The sequence below is a fragment of the Eptesicus fuscus genome, chromosome 21, assembly GCF_027574615.1.
Source record: "Eptesicus fuscus isolate TK198812 chromosome 21, DD_ASM_mEF_20220401, whole genome shotgun sequence".
Classification (NCBI taxonomy): Eukaryota; Metazoa; Chordata; class Mammalia; order Chiroptera; family Vespertilionidae; genus Eptesicus; species Eptesicus fuscus.
The window spans coordinates 49,348,778-49,369,791 of NC_072493.1; the positions used below are offsets into that span (position 1 = coordinate 49,348,778).

The following is a 21,014-nucleotide window of genomic DNA, read 5'->3' on the forward strand; positions in this document are numbered from 1 at the left end:
CGCCCTCACACTTGTCCGGAACTGGGGCGAAGTTCCCTGCCGCCAGAGCCTCCATTTCCCCCTCAGCTTCGGTAGCCCGCGCCTTTTCCTCGAAGAAAGACGTCCAGGTTACGGCGTCCCTCGCGTCGTCGGCTAGAGGGAGGCGGGGGACTACGTTACCCAGAAGGCCGTGTTTCGTGAGCCTGACGCGGACGCTGGCCAATGATGCCCCGGGACAAGGTGGCATTTCCGGAAGCTCCTGTATGTGGGCGGGACTTCCTTGTTTTTCTCCGCGGACGCCATTTGCCTCAGCGGTGGGGCCCCGGCGGGGCCTGACTGGCCGAGCGCGGGGTCAGCGCTTCCCGTCAGGCTCTTCGTCGGCGGCCTTCCAGGGCAGGGGCGGCGGACAGGCCTCACCTCGGCGCCGGTGTCCGCGCGGTGGCTCCCCGCCGCGGGCGCTTGGCCTGTTGCCCGGCAGGCCCGACCTCCCGGGGGCCTGTGCGCCCGCCCTTCACTCCCGCGGTCGCCGAGGGCGGCGCCCTGTGCGCGGAGGACACCGCGGCTCGGAGCGCGACGGTCGGCCGGCCGAGGTCGCCGGGTGCTCGCCTGTCCCCGCGTCGCTCGAAGCGCAGGCTCGCAGGATGGCGGCGCCGACCCGCCCCGCGCAGGTGAGTGGACGGGGATTTCGGAACCGACGGCTGGGAGCCGGGACCCCCCGGCGCTTTGACGTGCGTGGCAGGTGTCGCGTGTCCCCGGATTCCGACAGGGGGACCCGGGTCGCCACTTGGCTCGTCCCGGGCCCTGACGGGCTGGGGCCTCCTGACAGCGGGTCGCGGAGCCCCGGTTGTGTCCTTGGCGGTTTGCGCTCCTGACAGCCTGGCCTCGGCGCTCGGTCCTGTCGGGGTTCGGGAAGGAAACGGGGCGAGTGCTTTGTGGTGGGGTCTCCTGGGAGGCGGGGGGAGACCCAGGGCGTTGTGGGGAGCGGGTCCACTGACGGGAGAAGGGGCGACGCCGTCATAGACCCCAGCCCCACGGCGTGCTGCGGGGATCCGGCCCGGCCCACCTGCCTGCCCTCCTCCCACAGGTGACGTGACCTTTCCAGGCACAAGCGCCCCGACCCAGGGGAGGTGGGTGGGTGGTGTCTTGCTGCCCGCAGCTGCTGAGAGCGGCTGGGAGGGTGACAGTGGGTGATGGTTCGCGGGGGTCCCCCACCGCAGCCGCCACACACCCGGGTGTATCCTTCGCGGTTTGCGCCCCTGGAATCTCCTGGCCTCGGGGGTCAGTGCTGTGGGGGTTCAGGAAGGAGGAGAGGCTGGTGCTTTGCTGTGGGATCTCCCCGGGAGTCGCTCGGGGGGCTCAGGGGGTGTGGGAGCGGGTCCAGGGCCGGACATGAGCAGGCAGGGGCCGCTCTTACAGGTGTTTCTCCAGCGAGGTCCGCTGGGGGGCTCCGCTCCGCTGTCCCTGCTCACAGGTGGGGTTTTCGGGGCGACAGAAACAGCCCTGGCCGGTGTTGCTCAGTGGATAGAGCGTCCACCTGCGGATTGAAGGGTCCTGGGTTCGATTCCTGGTCAGGGCACATACCCGGTTTCCCTCTCATCATTGATGTTTCTGTCTCCTCCTCCCTTCCTCTCCAAAATCAATAAAAATATATTTTTTAAAAATGGGTGTAAATGCTTCACGGTCTCTTTATCATGTATCCACTTTTTAAAAAACAATTTTTTTTTAAATTATTGATTTCATAGAGGAAGGGAGAGGGAGAGAGAGAGAAACATCCATGATGAGAGAATCATGGATCGGCTGCCTCCTGCACGCCCCCCACTGGGGATCGAGCCCGCAACCCAGGCCTGTGCCCTGACCAGGAATCGAACCCGGCACCCTTCAGTCCGCAGGTGGACGCTCTATCCACTGAGCCACCCCGGCCAAGGCTTCGCTTTGATAGTGGAGGAGGGTCAGGTTACTCTGTTGGACCCCGTGGGAGGAACCTGTGATGAAGTCTGGCCTCTGGTTTGTGAGACGTGAGTCCCTCGGGTGAAATGCGGACTCCCTCAGGCCGGGTCTCCGACTGGCACGGAAGGATGAGGGTTTACCTCGGGCTGTGGGAGAGTTAATAAAGCCCCGAGCACAGCGAGCGTCACTTCCGTCACAGATGTCATGGGGAGTGAGCACTTACTGACCCGGAACCGCGGCTCAGAAGTGAGGTGATGTCCCCAGGTAACACGCTGGCAGGCATCGGCTTTCAGGAGTGTGGGCGCAGCCCTGGCCCCAGGTGGGCTTGTCCGGTGCAGGGAAGGTGCCGTTCCATCCCCGTCAGGCACTTCCTGGGTTGTGGGCTCCATCCCTGGCCGGGGTGTGCAGGAGGCAGCAAAGGTCCGCTCTCACTTTGCTGTTTCTCTCTCCCTCTCCCTTCCTTTCTCTTAAAAAAAAAAAAAACAAAAGTCAATAAAAATATTGAAAATTTTTTACAAAACGAGTTTGGGAGCAAAGCACAGGAGATGGAACTGGGGCTTTTAGTCCGTTTGACCAGGAAGTGGAGCCTTCGGCTCGGGGAGGCCCAGGACACCTGTGGTCACCGTCACGGATGTTGTGACTTCCTCATCCCTCTCGTCCTGGAGCCCTCCTGTCCGCCTCACCTCCTACGGGACGTTCCATTGTCTCGTGTCCGTTTACATCGGCTCCTGCCCGGGAGGCTTTTCCTATGCGACTGTGTCGCACCCACGGCATTGCCGTCCCCGGGAGCGAGCACAGAGCTCGGCCCCAGCAGGCGCGTGGTGCTCTGGGCCTCGACGTCTGCCCCTTGACCACGACGCAGAGACAATCGCTGATCCCATCAGCAGCTCCAGGGCCATCGCTGCAACCGCTGTCTTACTTTCCAGGTGTCTGTGACCTTCGAGGACGTGGCCGTGACCTTCTCCCAGGAGGAGTGGGGGCAGCTGGACGTGGCCCAGAGGACCCTGTACCAGGAGGTGATGCTGGAGACCTGCAGGCTCCTGGCGTCTCTGGGTGAGTCCTCCCCCCCGGAGGGGGACCTGCCACTTCCGTTTCCACGTCTGGTCACAAAGGCCTCAGGAGCCCTCGCTCCTCCTCCCCGGCCTCAGTCATGTTCTAGACTCCCCTCTGCTGGTCTCCACGGTCTCCTCTGGCTCCTAGAACGCGGTGGAAGGAAATGGGGGTGCTGTGCCGAACCAGAGGCGGGGCGTCCCATCGCGCCCTGAGGGACTGATGCGGGAGCTGGGACCCCGGGATTGTGCCCTGGCTCTGGGTCCGCTCCTGTCATGTTCAGAATGGCTCTGTCCTCGGCGAGTTTGCGACAGGACTGGCTCCCTCAGTCCCTGCTCTCTGTGGTCCCCAGACTCCTTGTCTGCTTTTCTGCATGTTTATGTTTCTGTTTCTTTCTGGGGTGTCCAGGAGGCAGCACTGGCCACCTGAGCCCATACTTCCTGGACCTCTCCCCTCTGCCCGGCACAGACTGGCCTCTGTCTAAGGGTCTCATTCCACAGCCGACTGAGGGAGCCTGGTGGACCCACGCGTCCCCCCTGTCCAGTGGTCAGGGCCGGGGTTGAGGGGCTGCTCTCCCAGTAGAGGGGGACCAGGCAGGTCCCAGGAGGCCTCGGCCCTCGGGTCCACCAGGTATTGCTCTAAACCCAGGTCTCGGTTACGGCCTCGTTATCCTCTTGTAGCGTCAGGAAGGCCTCACTTCCCGAGTCCCGGTGCTTCCCACCAGGGCAGTTTCGTCCCCCGGGAGACACTGGGCAGTGTCTGTGCCACTGGGATGGTCGCAGCCGGGGTGTGGGTGGTGCTGGCGTCGAGTGGGCAGAGTCTGTTACATCCTGCCGTGGGCAAGACCTCGCCCTCAACAAAGAATTATGCGGCCCAGAGTGCCAGCCCTTAGTTGTTCTTAGTTGGTTAGAGCGTCATCCCGATACGCCAAGGTGGCGGGTTCGATCCCTGGTCGGCACATACAAGATGCCGGGTTGAGAAACCCCAGCGTGGGCGGTCCTGTGCTTGAAGATAATCTCTGGGGACCCCTCGCCTTGAGGGGAAGGAGGGCTGGCCATCCAGGGCCCAGGTAAGGCGTGCCTGTGTGTACAGGTCTGGGATTATGTTTTGTGCCAATGAGAAGTAACGCAGAACTAGAAAGTTTGGTAATAAAATATCTTGTAAGAAAAACTTTTGAAATAAAGGGTCCCTTGACTGGTCCTGCTAACTGCCACACCACACACACACGCACACACACACGCACACACGTGCCCTTAGCTCACACACACACACACACAAACACACACACGTGCCCTGAGCTCACCGTGTCCACCTGGCAGGCTTATACACACACACACACACACACACACACACACACACACACACACACACACACTTTCCCTGAGCTCACCCTGTCCACCGGGCTGGCTCCCGGCTCGGCCCAGGCACACTGACATGCTTGCTGTTGTGTCTCCGTGAGGGTTGGGCACCCAGCCTTTCCTAGAGCCGCCCCTTCTGGCCAGGCCCCGCCTCCGTGCTGTGTCCTGACCCAGGCCGGGCAGGGTTCCCCCAGCATTCGCTCTCTGTCTTTACGTTTATAACCGAAGCCAGTGCTTCTCGCCCCGGGCGGGTCTTTTCCCAGACACTCAGCAATGTCCGGAGACGGCGGGTGGTGAGGCTGGGCGCCGATACCACAGACACGCAGCGGGGGCCAGAGCGCACTGAGGCGCGGGGCATGCCTCCCTGTCCAGAGGCACAGAGGCACCTGGTCCCCGCACGCCGAGGGCCTGGGCGCCGGGCCTGCGTTTCTTCTCCCTCCTCCTCTGATTGTTCCTGCTGCAGAGTCAGGTTCGTGCTGAAGCTGATCCACCTTCTCCCCAAACCGGTGCTGCTCGTCCTTTCCAGCAGGCACAGCGGCCTCAGGCTCGCAGCCGGTGGGGCAGCGGGAGCTCACCGGCACTAATAACCTGTCACTGACCTGCCATCAGGGAAGTGACTGGGGTTCCCGTTGGCCAGAGCCCTGCAGGATTCTTTTCTTTCTTTCTTTAATTAAAAAAAAAAAAATTTAAATCCTCAACTGAGGACATGCTTTTACTGATTTGAGAGAGAGAGAGAGAGAGAGAGAGAGAGAGAGAGAGAGAGAGAGAGAGAGGGAGAGAAACATCGCTCAGTTGCCTTAGGTATGTGTGTCAACTAGGGATCAAACCCACACCCTGGTAGGTGCCCTGACTGGGAATGGAACCTGCGGCCTCTCCGTGTACAGGGCGATGCTCAGCCAACAGCTGTGCCGGCCAGGGCCACGGCTCCCTTTCCGCAGAAATCTGAGGAAATTAAAAAGTGGGTCACCTTTAGGAAAAGCAAGGAACTGTCACACGCAGGTCCCCTGAGCACTGTTCATGCTCCACTCACTGAATACTCACAGCACCCCACTGCGTTCACCTGTACCTGCCGGGCTCCAGTGAATGGGGGTGACTCAGTGACAGGACGTGGAGAAGCGAGTGCCCTGAAGGAAGGATTATTACGGCTCTCAAGGGAAGGGGACCCTGCCCGTCTCCGGAGCCGTGTGAGGAATCAGAAGACCATGGTTGTGGGGAAGCCTGGCCCAGAGCCCTGCTGGCGTTTCACGGAGCACCGGGAGCGAGGGAGGGGACTGGGAGCGAGGGAGGGGAGCGGGAACGAGGGAGGGGACCCGGAGGGTGGGCAGGGGACCGCGCGGGTGGCCAGCGGGAGCGCTTCCGGCTGGCCCTGGATGTGGAAGCCGGGGCTGGGTTGGCGAAGGCGGGAAGGCTGGCTGGCGGGTGGAGTTAAAGGGGGAGGCTGTGGCTCTGGGTGTTCCCATGAACTGTGCCGCCTGGCGAGCTGAGCCAGGAGTTGGCTGGCTCTGGGAGGGTCGGCTCCGCGGTGTCAGAACTCTGAAACGGTAACGCTTTTGAAAAGAATGACTGATTAATTGGTCCTCACGTTAGGGAAGCTTGGGGTGAGGATGGTGGCGTTTTACAGAGCTTGGCGTAAGTTGCCGGGAAGAGCAGAGAAAAGCATTGAGAGGGGGACACAGGTGACCCAGGAAGTACCTGCAGAGGCCGGGAGCCGTTCCCATTTGCATAACTCCAGCCAGGAAAATCCACCTGAAATTGGGGGGTTGCCTAGCGCCTTCGGGAAGCTGTGCCGTGTGCTAAAGCAGAACGTGTGTGTGTGTGTGTGTGTGTGTGTGTGTGTGTGTGGTGGTTGTGTGTAAAAGGAAAAAAAACGCTTGTTCTCAACACGTCTGACATCACACCCGTGGGGTTTCCACCAAGCAGCGCCGGCATTGACGAGCTGGGATTCGCACCCCGGGGATTCTCAGCCTCGTTGGCAGCCTTTCCAGTTCCCACCGCCCCCCTGAGATGGGGCACAGCCCGGGTTGTCCCCCGTCTGCACGTCTGGCTGTAAACTGGAGGTTCCCACAACCTCTCCTTGAGTTTGGTAATTTCCCAGAACAGTTCTCAGGACTCGGGACAGCGCCTCACTCACTGTCACCTGCTTATGATAAAGGCTGCAACCGGAATGGCACATGGGAGCACAGGCCAGGCTTGTAGGATGGGGCAGCGCCAACCGGCCTGGAAGCCTCCTCTAACTGTGAAATCACTGGCCACTGGGGATTAAACACACCTCAGGCTCCTCCCGCCACCGAGGTCGGGTGGGCTGCCCATCTAATCCTCTAATCCCGTGGTTGATTCCAAAAATCACCTCGTTAACAGGGCGGTAGAAAGGGCTTATTATAAGTAACAAAAGATCACCCTGGCCAGTTTGGCTCAGCGGATAGAGCGCCAGCCTGTGGACTGAAGGGTCCCGGGTTCGATTCCAGTCAAAAGCACATGCCTGGGTTGCGGGCTCGATCTCAGAAGGGGGTGTGCAGGAGGCAGCCAATCCATGATTCTCTCTCATCATTGATGTTTCTCTTTCTCCCTTCCTCTCTGCAATCAATAAAAGTACATTTAAGAGATACACAACTAAGATGCTCCTTTCATTTTCATCTGGGCGTTCTGGCTAGGGGTGGACAGCAGGACCACACTCCTGACTCCCTGTGGTGGCGGGCAGTGTCTCGTAGTCCATGAACTCGGGTGACTGTTCACTAAGCCCCAGGGATTCTGGGGGGGAGGTGACCCTCAGCACCGGACACCTGGAGGGGCCTGAGCAGAGAGGCCACCCTCCCTGCAGGTGGGACACCCCAGAGGGCTGTTTCACCACTTAATCCTCACCCAAGGGTATTGTCCATTGCTTTTTAGGGAGTGGGAGTGAGGGGGGAGAGAAACAGAAACATCAACCGGCTGCCTCCCGGATGCACCCCGACCATAACGGGTCAAACCTGCAACCCAGGTACATGCCCTTGACCGGGAATTGAGCCCGAGACCCTTTGGTGTGCTGGCTGGTGCTCTAACCACTGCGCTACTGGCCAGGGCTGTTTAACTACAGTCGGGTCTGGGGTCTCATTTTTCCAGCTAGTGTATAAGCGCCAACACTTTATTTTAATGCTGTATTGTGTCGGAGCATCTGTGCCCAATACGGGATATTTCCTGATGATGGGTACTTCGGGAAATTTAGGCAAAGCTACAGTTACAGTGAGGCATACCGTGTTTTCCTGTTTCATTACTTTTTAAGATTGGGGAGTATGGTGATTATATTTAGTGGGACACCCCCCCCTCCACAAGCTATAACTGACTTGAGCCCAGTATTAAGTTCATGAAGTTTGTATATTGATGCATTTTAGCAAATTCTAAAGTTAATTTGGAGCCTGTGTTGTAGAGGCACAACAGCCAATCCGTGCCTTGTGTTTTGTAATGTTAAATTTTTTAGCGTGTACGTTTTTTAAGCCTATGCTATACGTAATTATTGTATGTAATTTCTTATATAAGTTATATGCATGTTAATACGTAAATTTTGGGTTTCCAATTGGGTGAAGTTGTAGATGGTGTTAACTTAGTGGGGTTTTTTGTTTGTTTTTACGGATTTCGGAGAGAGGGAGGGAGAGGGATAGAGCGGGCTGCCTCCTGCACACCCCCTATGGGGATCGAGCCCAGAATCCAACTGGCGACTCGGTTCATGGGTCCAGGCTCAGCCACGGAGCCACACCGACCGGCCATGCTGTATTGTGTTTTATTTATCTTTGCTTTCTTTCCCCTTGTGTCTCTAGTTTTTTATTACTGGTTTGATTGTTTTTTATTAATTTCAGGAGGAAGGGAGAGGGAGAAAGAGATAGAAACATCAATGATGAAAGAGAATCATTGATGGGCCGCCTCCTGCATGCCCCCCACTGGGGATCGAGCCTGCCATCTGGGCATGTGCTCTGATCAGGAATCCAACCATGACTTCCTGGTTCATAGATCAGTGGTCAACCACTGAGCCCCACTGGCAGGGCTGTGCTTGGTTTTTAGTGTGTCCTGGTTTTTTTTAAAGGGCGGATGGGGAAGGGCCTGGGGCCCCCAGGCAGCAGCCTCCTCTGAGATGACCCTAGCCTGAGCGTCACGCAGTCCCTTCATCCCTCTTCCTGCTTTCTCCTCTCCTCTTTTTCCCCTTTCCTTTAAACAGAATCTTTTGGGGGTTGGGTGGGGGTGGAGGGGCTGCCTCTCTGTCCCTGACCATTTTTCTTTCTTTGATTTGAATGTTTGCCCGACAGGCTCCTGGCAGTCCCCGTGGCCTCTGCTGGGAGTGGCGGCCCGGTTTCTAGGTGGCCCCAGCCCCTCAGGGCGGCTGGGCTTGCATCTGGGCAGTGTGGTGGCATTCCGGCCGCCCGTGTGTGACTGCGGGCCTTAGGGAGGAGACTGGGACGATGCGGACGGCGGCTGCCGGGGTAGACAATCTCAGGTGAACTGAGAAACCTCTCAGGTTCAGGGGGAGTAAGACGAGGTGTTTCTTGCTCTCGGTGTTTGATGTTGGATTGTACACTGACACCAGTCTCCGTGGATGGGCCCTTACAGCTTGCTGGGTCAGGAGCCAACGGCAACAGCAGGGAGACACGCGGCAGGGACGGGCCTTGCCTGTGGAGCAGTTTAAGCCTCTTTTGTGCCTCGGCATCAGGAGGAAGGGACGCTTGAGCTGAGACCCAAAGAGTTACAGCAAGGAGGAGCAAGGTGTGGCGAGAACGGCTTTCCTGTAGAAGAGCTGACACGTGCAAAGGCCCTGAGGTCACAGGGAGAAAAACTCCTGCCAGGTCTCCTCTCCATCTTTCCTCTGCCCCTCCCCCGAGCCCTGCTCTGACCTGACAGTAGACTCTAGGGAACATGTGCTCTGTGACAGCGGCTGGGTCCTGGGCTGTGGACAGGATCTGCCAGGGGAGCCTTCTGTAGGTTGTGCCTCTCTCCGACTTCTCTGTAGACATCCTGTGTCTGTTCCCTGCATCTGAGCTTGGCTGCCAGTGACAGACCCGCTCGGCCTTCACCCTCCAAGTAGTTGCTGCCACACTAACGAAGCTCAGCCGTGGGGCTGGCTCCGGTCTCGGTGGGTGCCGACCCCCTGTCAGTGTCTTTGCTTCCTCCTGGGTCACCTCACACAGTCCCAGGTCACCTCACACAGTCCCAGGATGCTGCCGGACAAGCAGAGCGGCAGCCCTCGTTCAGCCATCTGGCAATAAAACTCCCCGGAGTGGCCGGTGTAGGTCACCTGCTACCTCAGACTATTAGCCACTTGCAAGTTGGTGGAGACCAGGACTTCTCAACCCTCTGTCAACACCAGAATCGTCTGGGGGGGGGGGGGGGGAGTAATCTCCTGAGATGCAGGCCTCACCTGCAGGGACTTGGTCTCGTTGCCTGAGAACTGACATCCTAGGGCAGTGATGGGCACCCTTTTGAGCTTGGTGTGTCAAACTTCGCCAAAAACTGAGCATAACTCGGGTAGTATGTCACTTTGAGGAAAAAACATTATTTCGTAAATGTTTCATCCTCAGGAGCAGCAAATGTTTCATCCTCGGCATGCGGCCGCTCAGCGGCCGCGTGTCATCAGAAATGGCTAGTGTCATAGGTTCACCATCACTGTCCTAGGGGCACTGGTGCACAGGTGGGTCAGACCCCCTCGCTGTGATTAACGAGAAAACACCCGGGAGGAAGGGTGGTTTCCTCGGGTCAGGGCAGCACGAACAGACTTGGGATCCAGGCGACGGGGTCAAGGGGAGCGGTGCTGTCTGCACAGCCCATTTCTGCCTCGTCTTCGGGGCTCAGGGATGGCGTTGTGTCCTGGGTTTCCAGGTCTCACGGCATTTTTGTGTGGATGGGAACAGCCTCCTGCTGAGGTTGTCCCCATCCTGCAGTCCCGGGCTCGATGGAGAGGCTTTATTTCCTCTCCAATTATCCTCACGTCCTCTTTCCCTCTCCCTGAACAGGGTGCCCCGTTCCCAGACCTGAGCTGATCTGCCAGCCGGAGCCGGAGCCGGAGCAGGAGCTGTGGATGGTGAAGACGGATCTCTCCCGAGGCCCCTGGCCAGGTAGGAGCCGCCCTGGCAAATGGCAGACCCTGCGCCGGGAGACCAGGAGACCAGACCACTGGCCGTGGCTCCCTGGGGGAGCTTCGTGTTGTGGCCTGTCTGGTGGCTTGGAAGCCATGGGGCCCTTTGACCTGTGGGCCCTCTGACCTCATGGAGGACAGAGGTGTACGGCCTAAGGCCTGTCTGGGGCTCAGAGCCTGGCTTGCCAGGCACCATCTCTGCGCTGGAGCGAAGTGGCACGATCTCATATCTTTGTGTAAGTGAAGCCCAGCTTCCGGACCAGACAGACTCCAGAATCTCGGCTCCGCATACGGCAGCTCTTCTTCTCACTCGGCCGGGCCCATGGGGTCAGCAGGGAGCTGACCGCGCCGTTACTGAGGGAGCCGTGTCGGTCCTGTCGTCAGTGTGCCGCTGTCAGGTTGTGCTGACGTCCTCCAGCTGGCAGAGAAGGGAGAGAGGAGGGGGGATGGCACCCCCTCCCGCACACACCAGTTCCCCTCACATGCCACCGACGAGAACTGGGCGTGTGGGACCTGGGGGTGGGACTGCGTGTCGGTGAGGAGCAGCGGCTTTGCTGAGTGTAGCCTGCGACAGTCGGGCTCTCCATGGAGACGCTGGTAATGATGGTGTCTGTTGTCAGGTTGTGTTTTTGTTGTCGGGTTGTTTGGGGTGTGATCACAGAACGCATTAATGCGTGAAACTGCAGAGCACAGTGTCTGAGCCACAGCAAGTGGCTCATGAGAGGCAAGCTGTTGGCAGTGTCCTGTTACCATGAGTGACGTGTCACGTTTCCCGCTGAGCTCCCTCTCCAGTCCCTCTCCAGCTGTACCCCGTCTGCCCCGCCCCACCTCTTCATCCCCCCACCCTCTGGTCAGTCAGGAGCACAGGCACTCCCGTTCCTGCCCTCCTGTTCGGTGAAACCTCAAGATGACATTGGCCTTCTCTGCCCCGCACGTGCGCTGTGGAGGGCACTGGGGCGTCACGTGTGAGCTGGGTGCCACTGCCTTCATTTCTGTTGGTCCCGTGGGCTGCTCAGCCAGCCTGTGAGTCTCTGCAGCTCGTCGGCAGCCCCTCCTCAGTCCCACATCGCCACTTGCAAGTCCAGAGGCACCAGCGTCGATGTGCCTGGCAGGAACCCACGACGTTGCCCACTCCTGTCACCTCCCCATTTCAGCGAGTGGTGCTGCCATTGACACAGGTTAGAAAGTAGGTGTGGCCTCCAGACGACTCACCCCTCCAGCGCCATCACTCCTACCCACCCCCCAGCCATTCCCAGTCCTGGTCATTCCCATGGACTCATCTCCCGAATCCATCACTAATGACTCCCCTCCAGCACCATCATTCCTACCCCCAGCCGTCCCGGGTCTGCTCATTTCTCATCACTGCAGCCCCTCCTTCAGACCCGACCCACCCTCAGTTTCAGCTCATCCTCTGCCCTGGGGGTGCTCAGCGTCTCCTAACTGGTCTCCACTTGCTGGCGCCTCAGCTCAGCTGTGTGTCCTGCATGAGCTGCTCAGGGGCCAGGCTTGGTTCCAGGCAGTGACCCTTCCCCAGCCCCAGAGGTCTCAGCCTGTGGCCACCACTGTGTCCGGTTTCCGGTTGGAAGTCCAGTGGGCCTCCTGCCAGTGCTTGCTCCTCAGCCTTCCGCACTCCCGTGGACTGTCCTGTCTGCAGCTTCCCCTTTCACCTGGCAGGGGAGGTCTTGCCCCAGCCACAGCCAATTCCTGAACCAGAGTCTAGATCACACCTGTTCTGGGAAATGCTTCCTTTGCTTACATTTTCACTTACATGCTTCTTTTCCCCTTTGGGTAACTTCATCCTTTTTCTACTCAAAATAAAAGCATGTTCAGGGTGCCCTCACCGGTGTGGCTTATTGAATTGTGTCATCCCATGCACCGAAAGGTAGATGGTTTGATCCCCAGTTGGATTGCGTACAGGAGGCAACTGATCCATGTTTCTCTCCCTCTCCCTTCGTCTCTCTCTAAGATCAATAAAGACATATTTTAAAAAATATATGCTCAAGGTCCTTACAGAACATAAATTTTAAAATGCTCTTGTCTCATATTCATCTACTCTCTGGGGCACTTTAAATATGTTTTTTATTGATTTCAGAGAGGAAGGGAGAAGGAGAGAGAGATAGAAACATCAATGATGAGAATCATTGATCAGCTGCCTCCTGCACACCCCCTACTGGGGATCAAGCCCACAACCCAGGCATGTGCCCTTGACCGGAATCGAACCCAGGACCCTTCAGTCCGCAGGCCAACGTTCTATCCACTGAGCCAAACTGGCCAGGGCCACTTTTTTACTTTTTTTTTATTTTTATTGCTATTATTTTAGAGGGAGAGGGAGAGATGGAGACCTATCGATCTGTTGTTCCACTTATACATTCATTAGTTGATTCTTGTATGTGCCCTGACTGGAGAGCATGTGGCTGATGGGGATGACACTAACCACCAACTGAATTCCTGAGCGCTCTGTTCTCTTTCCAGCACCTGCTTGTCTTTTCTCTGTGCCTGTACAACCAGGTCTAAAGCCTGCAGTCCTCGGACAGTGTTACCTGGTCGGGTCGGGTTCTTCTCCTGTACTCTTTATTCTCACCTCTGGTCTTGCATGCAAATCTACAATCAGATCTTTGGGTTCTGTGGTGTTGGGATTATATTGAATTTACATATTTACCTGGGTACATGGTTGGTTTTATTTATATTAGCAAATCCACTGAGCCAAACCGGTTAGGGCTATATTAGCAAATCCTTCACTAATAGACCTTGGCTTTAATACTGTCATTTTCTCCGCATAGATCATGTGTATTTTGCCATTCTTCACCTAACTGTTCCTCAGGCAGACCAGGCTTCATGTGTTCGGCCTGTGCAGAGTGCTCACTGTCCCCGAGTGTCCCCACCGGGCCGTCCCTGGCTCCTCAGCACCATCCACTCACACTCGCAGTGCCCCTCCCCTTTCTTTTGTCGCAGCTTATTACGGTGCCAGTGGCACTCACCTCGGGGCACCTCCATTGGGAAGCTCTGGCTTTCCCTTCACAGTATTAGCCAAACCGAGGGTGAAGGACACAGAACTCAAGACAGCCATGTCTGCCCAGGTCTTCTGACACCAGGGTCAAGTTCAGGGATTTGCTAGAACGACTCAGAAAACTCCCTGAAACCCACCATACTCACTGTCATATCTAAAAGCACACAGATCAGAAGAGGTGAGGGATGTGGGGCTGAAAGTGTTCCAAACACGAAGATTCTGTGTCCGTGGCAACTCCTCGCCAGCATCTGTGTGGCAGCATGAGCACAGGGTGTGGCCCACGTGGCCGGGACTCTCCAAACCTCGGTATCCAGAGTCTCATAGACACGTCACTGAGTCTTTGCTGGTGGGACTCAATCCCAGCCCTCCTTTCCTTTCCAAAGGTCCAGTTGATGAGACCTTGTGGCTCAAAGCCCCAACTTTCTAATCACAAGGTTGGTCTTTCTGAGGTGGCCAGACCTTACCCTGAGTCATCTCCTTCTATTAGAGGCCCATAATGCATCATCTGTTGTTATAAACCAAGCATGTCAAACTCGTTTAAATGAAGGAGGCATGGGGCCTGCTGGCCAGGAATTTGATGTGCTTGTCATAAACGATGGTGTGTTTCCGGAGCCCTCCAGGAATAACCACGACACTCCTGTCACTCTGGATATGCCCAGAATTTAGAGGTTACATCCTTGGAGTTGGGACAAAGATCACACTTCTCTCTGGGGGGAGTGGATCTTGCACTATGCACTTCCTGTCTTCCATCAGGGTCGCATGAGCTCTCCCTTCCAAGTGTTCAACTAACAACGTGGGCCGTCCTTGCTCAGAGGAAACTCAGAACACAGCATCGCTATTCTGTACAGCCACGTCCCGTCTGTGACTGTGGCTGTGTCTCCACTCCAGACATTCTGTCCCCTCCAGGCAGGCGCGTGGTGTCAGCAGTCCAGGGACCAGGAGAGAAAGAGATTACAGGCCTGGGAGTCGGAGGTAGCAAAGCACAGCAGACAAGGAGGCACTGTTTTCATTTTCATAATTTTCACTGAACTGCTGATTGTGTTTCTTCTGGGTTGACATTACTAACTGGCCTTTTTGTGTATTGGATTTCTTCAGGTGACACAGAAAAATTCAAGACCACAGAAACTACCACTTGTGAGCCATCCCTGTGTGAGAGGTTCTCAGCCCAGGAACAGCTGACACAGAAAGTTCCAGGGGACTCCCGAGGAGACCAAACCCGGGACCAGCGTGGCCCATCAGGAGTGTCCCTGCAGGAAGGACACTGGAGGCCAGGAATAGACCCTCCACGGAAGAAGCTCCCTGGGAGCCCTGAACGTGGCGGCTCAGGGGCACCCGAGGGTGCGTGTGTGAGGACTGTGCAGGAGCCAGTCCCTCCAGGAGGTGCTGTCCTGGACCACGGCTCACGTGAATTCCGTAAAGGTCCCGTGACTCAGGAAGAGGAAAATCCCTTTAAATGCAGTGAATGTGGGAAAGCGTTTAACAAGAAGCACCTTCTTGCGGGACATGAAAAGATTCACTCTGGAGTGAAGCCCTATGAGTGCACAGAGTGTGGGAAAACATTTATTAAGAGCACGCACCTCCTCCAGCACCACATGATCCACACAGGGGAGAGGCCCTATGAGTGCATGGAGTGTGGGAAGGCCTTCAACCGCAAGTCATACCTTACACAGCACCAGCGGATTCACAGTGGAGAGAAGCCCTACAAATGCAACGAATGTGGAAAGGCCTTCACCCACCGCTCCAATTTTGTCCTGCACAAGAGGAGACACACTGGAGAAAAATCCTTTGTCTGCAAAGAATGTGGGCAAGTTTTTCGACACAGGCCAGGCTTTCTTCGACATCACATCGTCCACAGCGGCGAGAACCCCTACGAGTGCTTCGAGTGCGGAAAGGTCTTCAAACACAAGTCATACCTCATGTGGCACCAGCAGACTCACACTGGGGAGAAGCCGTACGAGTGCAGTGAGTGTGGGAAAGCCTTTTGTGAGAGCGCAGCCCTCATTCACCACTACGTCATCCACACGGGGGAAAAGCCCTTTGAGTGCCTCGAGTGTGGGAAGGCCTTCAACCACAGGTCCTACCTCAAGAGGCACCAGCGGATCCACACCGGGGAGAAGCCTTTTGTGTGTACGGAGTGTGATAGGGCCTTCACCCACTGCTCCACTTTCATCTTGCATAAGAGGGCCCACACTGGAGAAAAACCGTTTGAGTGCAAGGAATGTGGCAAAGCCTTCAGCACTAGGAAAGACCTCATTCGGCACTTCAGCATCCACACCGGAGAGAAGCCCTATGAGTGCGGTGAGTGTGGGAAGGCCTTCAACCGCAGGTCAGGCCTCACGAGGCACCAGCGGATTCACAGCGGAGAGAAGCCCTATGAGTGCATGGAGTGCGGCAAATCCTTCTGCTGGAGCACTAACCTCATCCGACACGCCATCATCCACACCGGGGAGAAGCCCTATAAGTGCAGTGAGTGTGGGAAGGCCTTCAGTCGTAGCTCATCCCTCACTCAGCATCAGAGGATGCATTCTGGGAGAAACGCTGTCAGTGTAACAGAAGTAGGAAGGCCCTTCCCAAGTGGTCAGACTGCGCTCACTCTCCGAGAGCTCCTGTTGGGGAAAGACTTTCTGAGTGGAAACACCGAGGGCAGTCTTGTGCCCGAGAAAACATCCACCACAGCATCGGATTGCACCTACCAAAGAGAGACCCCACAGGGATCTTCGTGTGAGGGAAGATAATGGTTGCAGAGCATCACTTGTCACGTGAAGACACATTTTAGAAACTGACGCAGCCTAGAGCCTTATCCTCACCTGAGGGTTTCTCTACGAGGGCATGCACCAAGGAAACCTTCACCTCTGTCTTTGACTTAGTTTACATTGCAGTGTATCTCAGGAATTTCTTTTTTAGAAGAGAAAATGCAATGAGACTTCTCTGTTAAGCCTACAGCACTTTGTCGTGGATTACCTAGTTTACTTGGGGCAAGGGGAATGTGGTTTCGGGGGAAAGGCCTTGATCCTTGATGTGTTTTGTGTATATTCATTGTTGTCTACTGTCAGGAGAGTTAGACAGTCGAGGGCAAGTATTTCAGAAAAGGATACACATATGAATGGGCATACCAGTTAAGACTGTTAAAGGCTTAGATTTTACAAAAAAACCCACCATTCTTTATGTGGTTTTAAAACATAAAACATTTTTTTAAATTCCTATTTATTTTATTTCTGTATTAGACTGTAAATCTTAAAGTTCAGTGAAGTGATCCCTCTCTAAATATTATTTGAAATTGACTTAGCTTTCCTAGTTTCTTTAACTTTTCATATAAATCTTAAGGTATGTTTGTCTATTCTTATAAAAAAAAATCTTACTCTCATTTTGATAGAAGTTGATTTACAATGTAGGTTGGTTTGAGAATCAGCATTATGAACAACTATATGATATGACTACATTTAATTAGTAACTCTTGATTTACTAGTATTTCATTAGCATTTTATCTAGGTTTTACAGTGATAGTGGCATTGATTTTTAAATTTAAATTTTCCACACGATCTTAGGTAGTATACAATAATGTAATTGTTTTTGGGGGGTTGTTTTGGTAGCCTGCAACCTTGCTAAACTCACTTATTAGCGATTTCTTTAAATAGAATCCTTGGGGTTCTCTATCTAGAAATGTCAACTGCATCTAGTTTTATTCCTTCCTTCCCAATTTGTATGCCTGTTATTCTGTTATTTCCTTTTCTTATTGCACTGGCTAGGACTTCAGTATGATGTTGAATAGGAATAGTATAGTAAGGAAGGACGTCCTTGACTGGTTCCTGATACCTAGTAGAGGGAACATTCAGTTTTTTGTCATTAAGTACCATATTAACTAAGTTGTTTTCATAGTTTTCTCATCAAATTTGTTCAAGTTTCCCTCTATTCTTAATTTGCTGAGATTTTTGTTGTTATGAATAGGTATTGGATTTTGTCAAGTGCTTAGTCTGCATCAATTGATATGATCATCTGATTTTTCCCCTCGATAGTTTGTTGATTCTATGGTATTGCACTGAGTATTGAATATTGAACCAGCCTTGCATTCTTGCAATAAACCCACTTGGTTATGGAGTATAATCCTTTTTATATACCATATTAAAGCATTCCATTTGAATATATCTTGTTGAGGAAGTTTTCTTCTAATTTCTTGAGTGCTAATGATGGGTAGTTCTCTCTTTTTTTTTAAACTCATTATCTGGTTTTGGTAAGTATGGAACAATTGAGAATATATATTTCATATTGGATAAATTGGATAGTTTGTCCTCGCAAGGAATTGTTGCATTTCATCTAAATTTTCTATTTTGTTTGTAGTCCTGATTGAAGCAATCTCTTTTTTCCCCCCATTTTTTTATTAAGGTATTATGTGTGTACATATCTTACCATTGCAACCCCCCCCCCAATCTCTTATTTTTTTAATGGCAGCAGGATCTATACTTATATCACATTTTATTCCTGATTTTGGAAATGTATCAATCTTCTTAGACATTTATCAATTTCATTGACCATTTTGAAGAATCTGTACTTTATACCATCGATTTCCCCACATTATTATTCTTCTGTTCTAATTTCTGGTCTTTATTATATCCTTTATTCCATTTGTTTTGGTTAAATTTTGCTATTTGTATTTTTTGATGTAGGTTTTGAAATTATTGTTTTAAACTTTTTTTTTCTTTCCTAATGTAAACATTAAGTACAGTTGAAAAACGGGGTATAACTAGTCAGCTGTCTATATACGCAGATCAAAAATACAGTTGGGCCGAAACCGGTTTGGCTCAGTGGATAGAGCGTCTGCCTGTGGACTCAAGGGTCACAGGTTCAATTCCGGTCAAGGGCATGTACCTTGGTTGCGGCTGATCGATGTTTCTCTCTCATCGATGTTTCTAACTCTCTCTCCTCTCTCTTCCTCTCTGTAAAAAATCAATAAAATATATATTTTTTAAAAGTACAGTTGGCCCTTAAGCCGGATTTCTACATATGAGAGGACCTATGGACTTTATTAAACCTGCATTATTTAAGAGTCAACTGTTCCATAAACTTCCTTTGTGGCACTGTTCTAGCTTCATTCCATAAGGTTTAATATGTTTTAAACCTTATATAATATGTTTTATATTAAACCTTATGGAATATTTAATATATTCCTCCTCCAAAGGAATCAGGAAATATTTAGAACGGAACAAGTTTTAATTGTTCAGTTCTAAATATTTTCTGATTCCTTTAGAGACTTCCTCTGTGATCGTGGATTGTTTAGAAGTATAATGTTTTATTTCCTAATGTTGGGAGTATTTCATGCTATGTTTTTGTTTCTGATTTCTAGTTTTCCCATTTGGCCTTACTGTTTAAATTTGTGAAAGTCTGTTTTATGACCCAGGATATGGTTTATCTTCTTGAATATTCAGTTTGGCTGCTTGAAAAGAATGTATGTCCTGCTGTCATTGGGTGGTGTTTCTATGTATGTCTGTCCAATTCTGTTGGAGGTATTCAGATTTTGTATATCATTGCTGAATTTTTTTGTCTAGTATTTCTATCAGTAGATGAAAGAGGGGTATTGAACTCCGATAGTATAATTGTAGAATTGTCTGTTCCTCCTTTAAGTTTTATCAGTTTTAACTTCAGGTATTTCCAAGCTATGTTGTGTAATGACCCTTTTATCATTAGTATCTCATTTTCTTTCTGTTCATTTCCTTACCTTTGAAGCATGCTGTATCTAGTATTAATATAGGCAGTTCTGTGTTGTTGTTTTTTTAATATATTTTTGTTGATTTCAAAGAGGAAGGGAGATGGAGAGAGAGAGAAACATCAATGATGAGAGGAAGTCATTGATCGGCTGCTTCCTGCATGCCCCACACTGGGGATCAAGCCACAACCTGGGCATGTGCTTTGACCGGGAATCAAACCCTGACCTGGTTCATAGGTTGACACTCTACCACTGAACCACATCAGCTGGGCAGGGCATGCTTTTTGTTGCTGTTAATCCTCACTCAAGGATATTTTTTTCATTGGTTTTTCAGCGAGTGGAAGGGAGGGAGGGAGGGATGGTGAGAGAGACAGAAATATCGATGCACATCAGCTGGTTGCCTCCTGCATGCGGTCCCCAGTCAGGGCGCTGAGGATGGAACCTGCAGCCCTTTGGTGCTTGGGCCGATGCTACAACCACTGGCCAGGGCTGGGGCCTGCTTTTTTATCCATCCTGCCACTTTGTGTTTTAATTAGTGTAGATGTAGATCATGTAAATTTAAAGTAATTATTGACACATTAGGGCTTAAGTGTACCATTTTATAATTTGACTTTGTGTTCCTTGGGTATTGTTTCTCTGTTGTTTCCTGGTTATTTTTTGCTTGAATGGATTTGTTTTGTTTGTTTGTTTTAATATATATTTCAGGGAGGAAGGGAAAGGGAGCGAGAGATAGAAACATCAGTGATGAGAGAGAATCATTGATCGGTTGCCTCCTGCACACCCCACACCAGGGATCAAGCCTGCAACCGGGGCATATGCCCTACCCGGGAACTCAACTGTGACTTCCTGATTCATAGGTCGACACTCAACCACTGAGCCACGCCAGCTGGGCAGTTTTTCTTTTTTCCTTTTGCCTTCCTGTGGGGGGCTTCATCTTATTTCAGAATTCCTTTTGGCATGTCTGTAATTTTTTTAAATTGGTGTCTTAATTTTAGTTGGTTACTTTGGAAATTATATTGTATAACGTAACTTATTACGGTCTAGCTTTATCATCAACGTAGCACTTTCATGTGTAGAAATCTTAATTCCATTCAGTTCCTTAACATTCCATCATTCCATTCTCTCTTTTTTTAACGCTCCCCATTCTTAACATAATTGTTCTAAGTATTTCCTCTTCATACACTGATCGCCAGATTGGATATTGTTAGAGTCTTGCCTCAACTGTCAAATGCTTTTTACAAAACTCACAATTCATTTTCTTTTCTCATTTCACAATACCTCTTGTCCATCCCTTTAGGTTGAGTGAGATAAAGTCACTCTTTTCAATGGTTGCATAAAGTGTGCAGAAAATACAGGCGACATCTGGGTTTGAGGTGGGGTAGGGGAGGGAAGGGCTCAGTCAGGCCTTTGGTCTTGGACATTGTGTTTGAGGTGCCTGAAAACCATCTCATTTAATCCCAATGTCTTCTGCCGTGTTCACGCCAAATAACTTGCAGCCGTTTTTCTTTCATCACCCTCCACCCAGCCACTGTCTCGCTTTGTTCGTTACCTTTTTATTTTCCTTAGTAGACAATATACATGCGAGTGAATGGCCACACACAGCAGTGTTTGTTTTTTCAGATACAATTTTAAAAATATTTTTCATTGATTTCAGAGAGGAAGGGAGAGGGGAGAGAGAGAAACATCAATGATGAGGGGGGCGGTCGATTGGGGAAAGAGACATGTAAAACTTTAGACAATAATAAAAAAGTTATTCAAAAAGAAAAAGAAACATCAATGATGAGAGAAAATCATCGATTGGCTGCCTCCTGCACTCCCCCTACTGGGAAACGAGCCCCAAACCCGGGCATGTGCCCTTGACCTGTACCGAACCTGGGACCC

At 52.4% G+C, this 21,014-nt stretch overlaps 1 protein-coding gene across 2 annotated transcripts; it reads left to right on the plus strand.

Annotated features, from left to right (window-relative positions):
- Positions 1-286: 286 nt before the first annotated feature.
- LOC103303844 (zinc finger protein 264-like) lies at positions 287-17,573 on the plus strand. Of its 2 annotated transcripts, XM_028138045.2 has the most exons (4): positions 287-647; positions 2,853-2,979; positions 10,307-10,408; positions 14,531-17,573. In XM_028138045.2, exons 1-4 carry the CDS (start codon positions 621-623, stop codon positions 16,168-16,170), a joined length of 1,896 nt encoding a protein of 631 aa, XP_027993846.2. In that variant the 5' UTR covers positions 287-620; the 3' UTR covers positions 16,171-17,573. The 2 variants fall into 2 exon arrangements, with proteins under 2 accessions (XP_027993846.2, XP_027993847.2); XM_028138046.2 differs by lacking the exon at positions 10,307-10,408.
- Positions 17,574-21,014: the final 3,441 nt, after the last annotated feature.

What these genes read in the sequence shown, in the direction of transcription:
- LOC103303844 (XM_028138045.2), top strand. Translation starts at nt 621, where the DNA reads ATGGCGGCGCCGACCCGCCCCGCGCAG. An exon ending in CGCCGACCCGCCCCGCGCAG is followed by an intron (nt 648 to 2,852) that starts GTGAGTGGACGG and finishes CTTACTTTCCAG; the next exon opens with GTGTCTGTGACCTTCGAGGA. An exon ending in CTCCCGAGGCCCCTGGCCAG is followed by an intron (nt 10,409 to 14,530) that starts GTAGGAGCCGCC and finishes GGATTTCTTCAG; the next exon opens with GTGACACAGAAAAATTCAAG.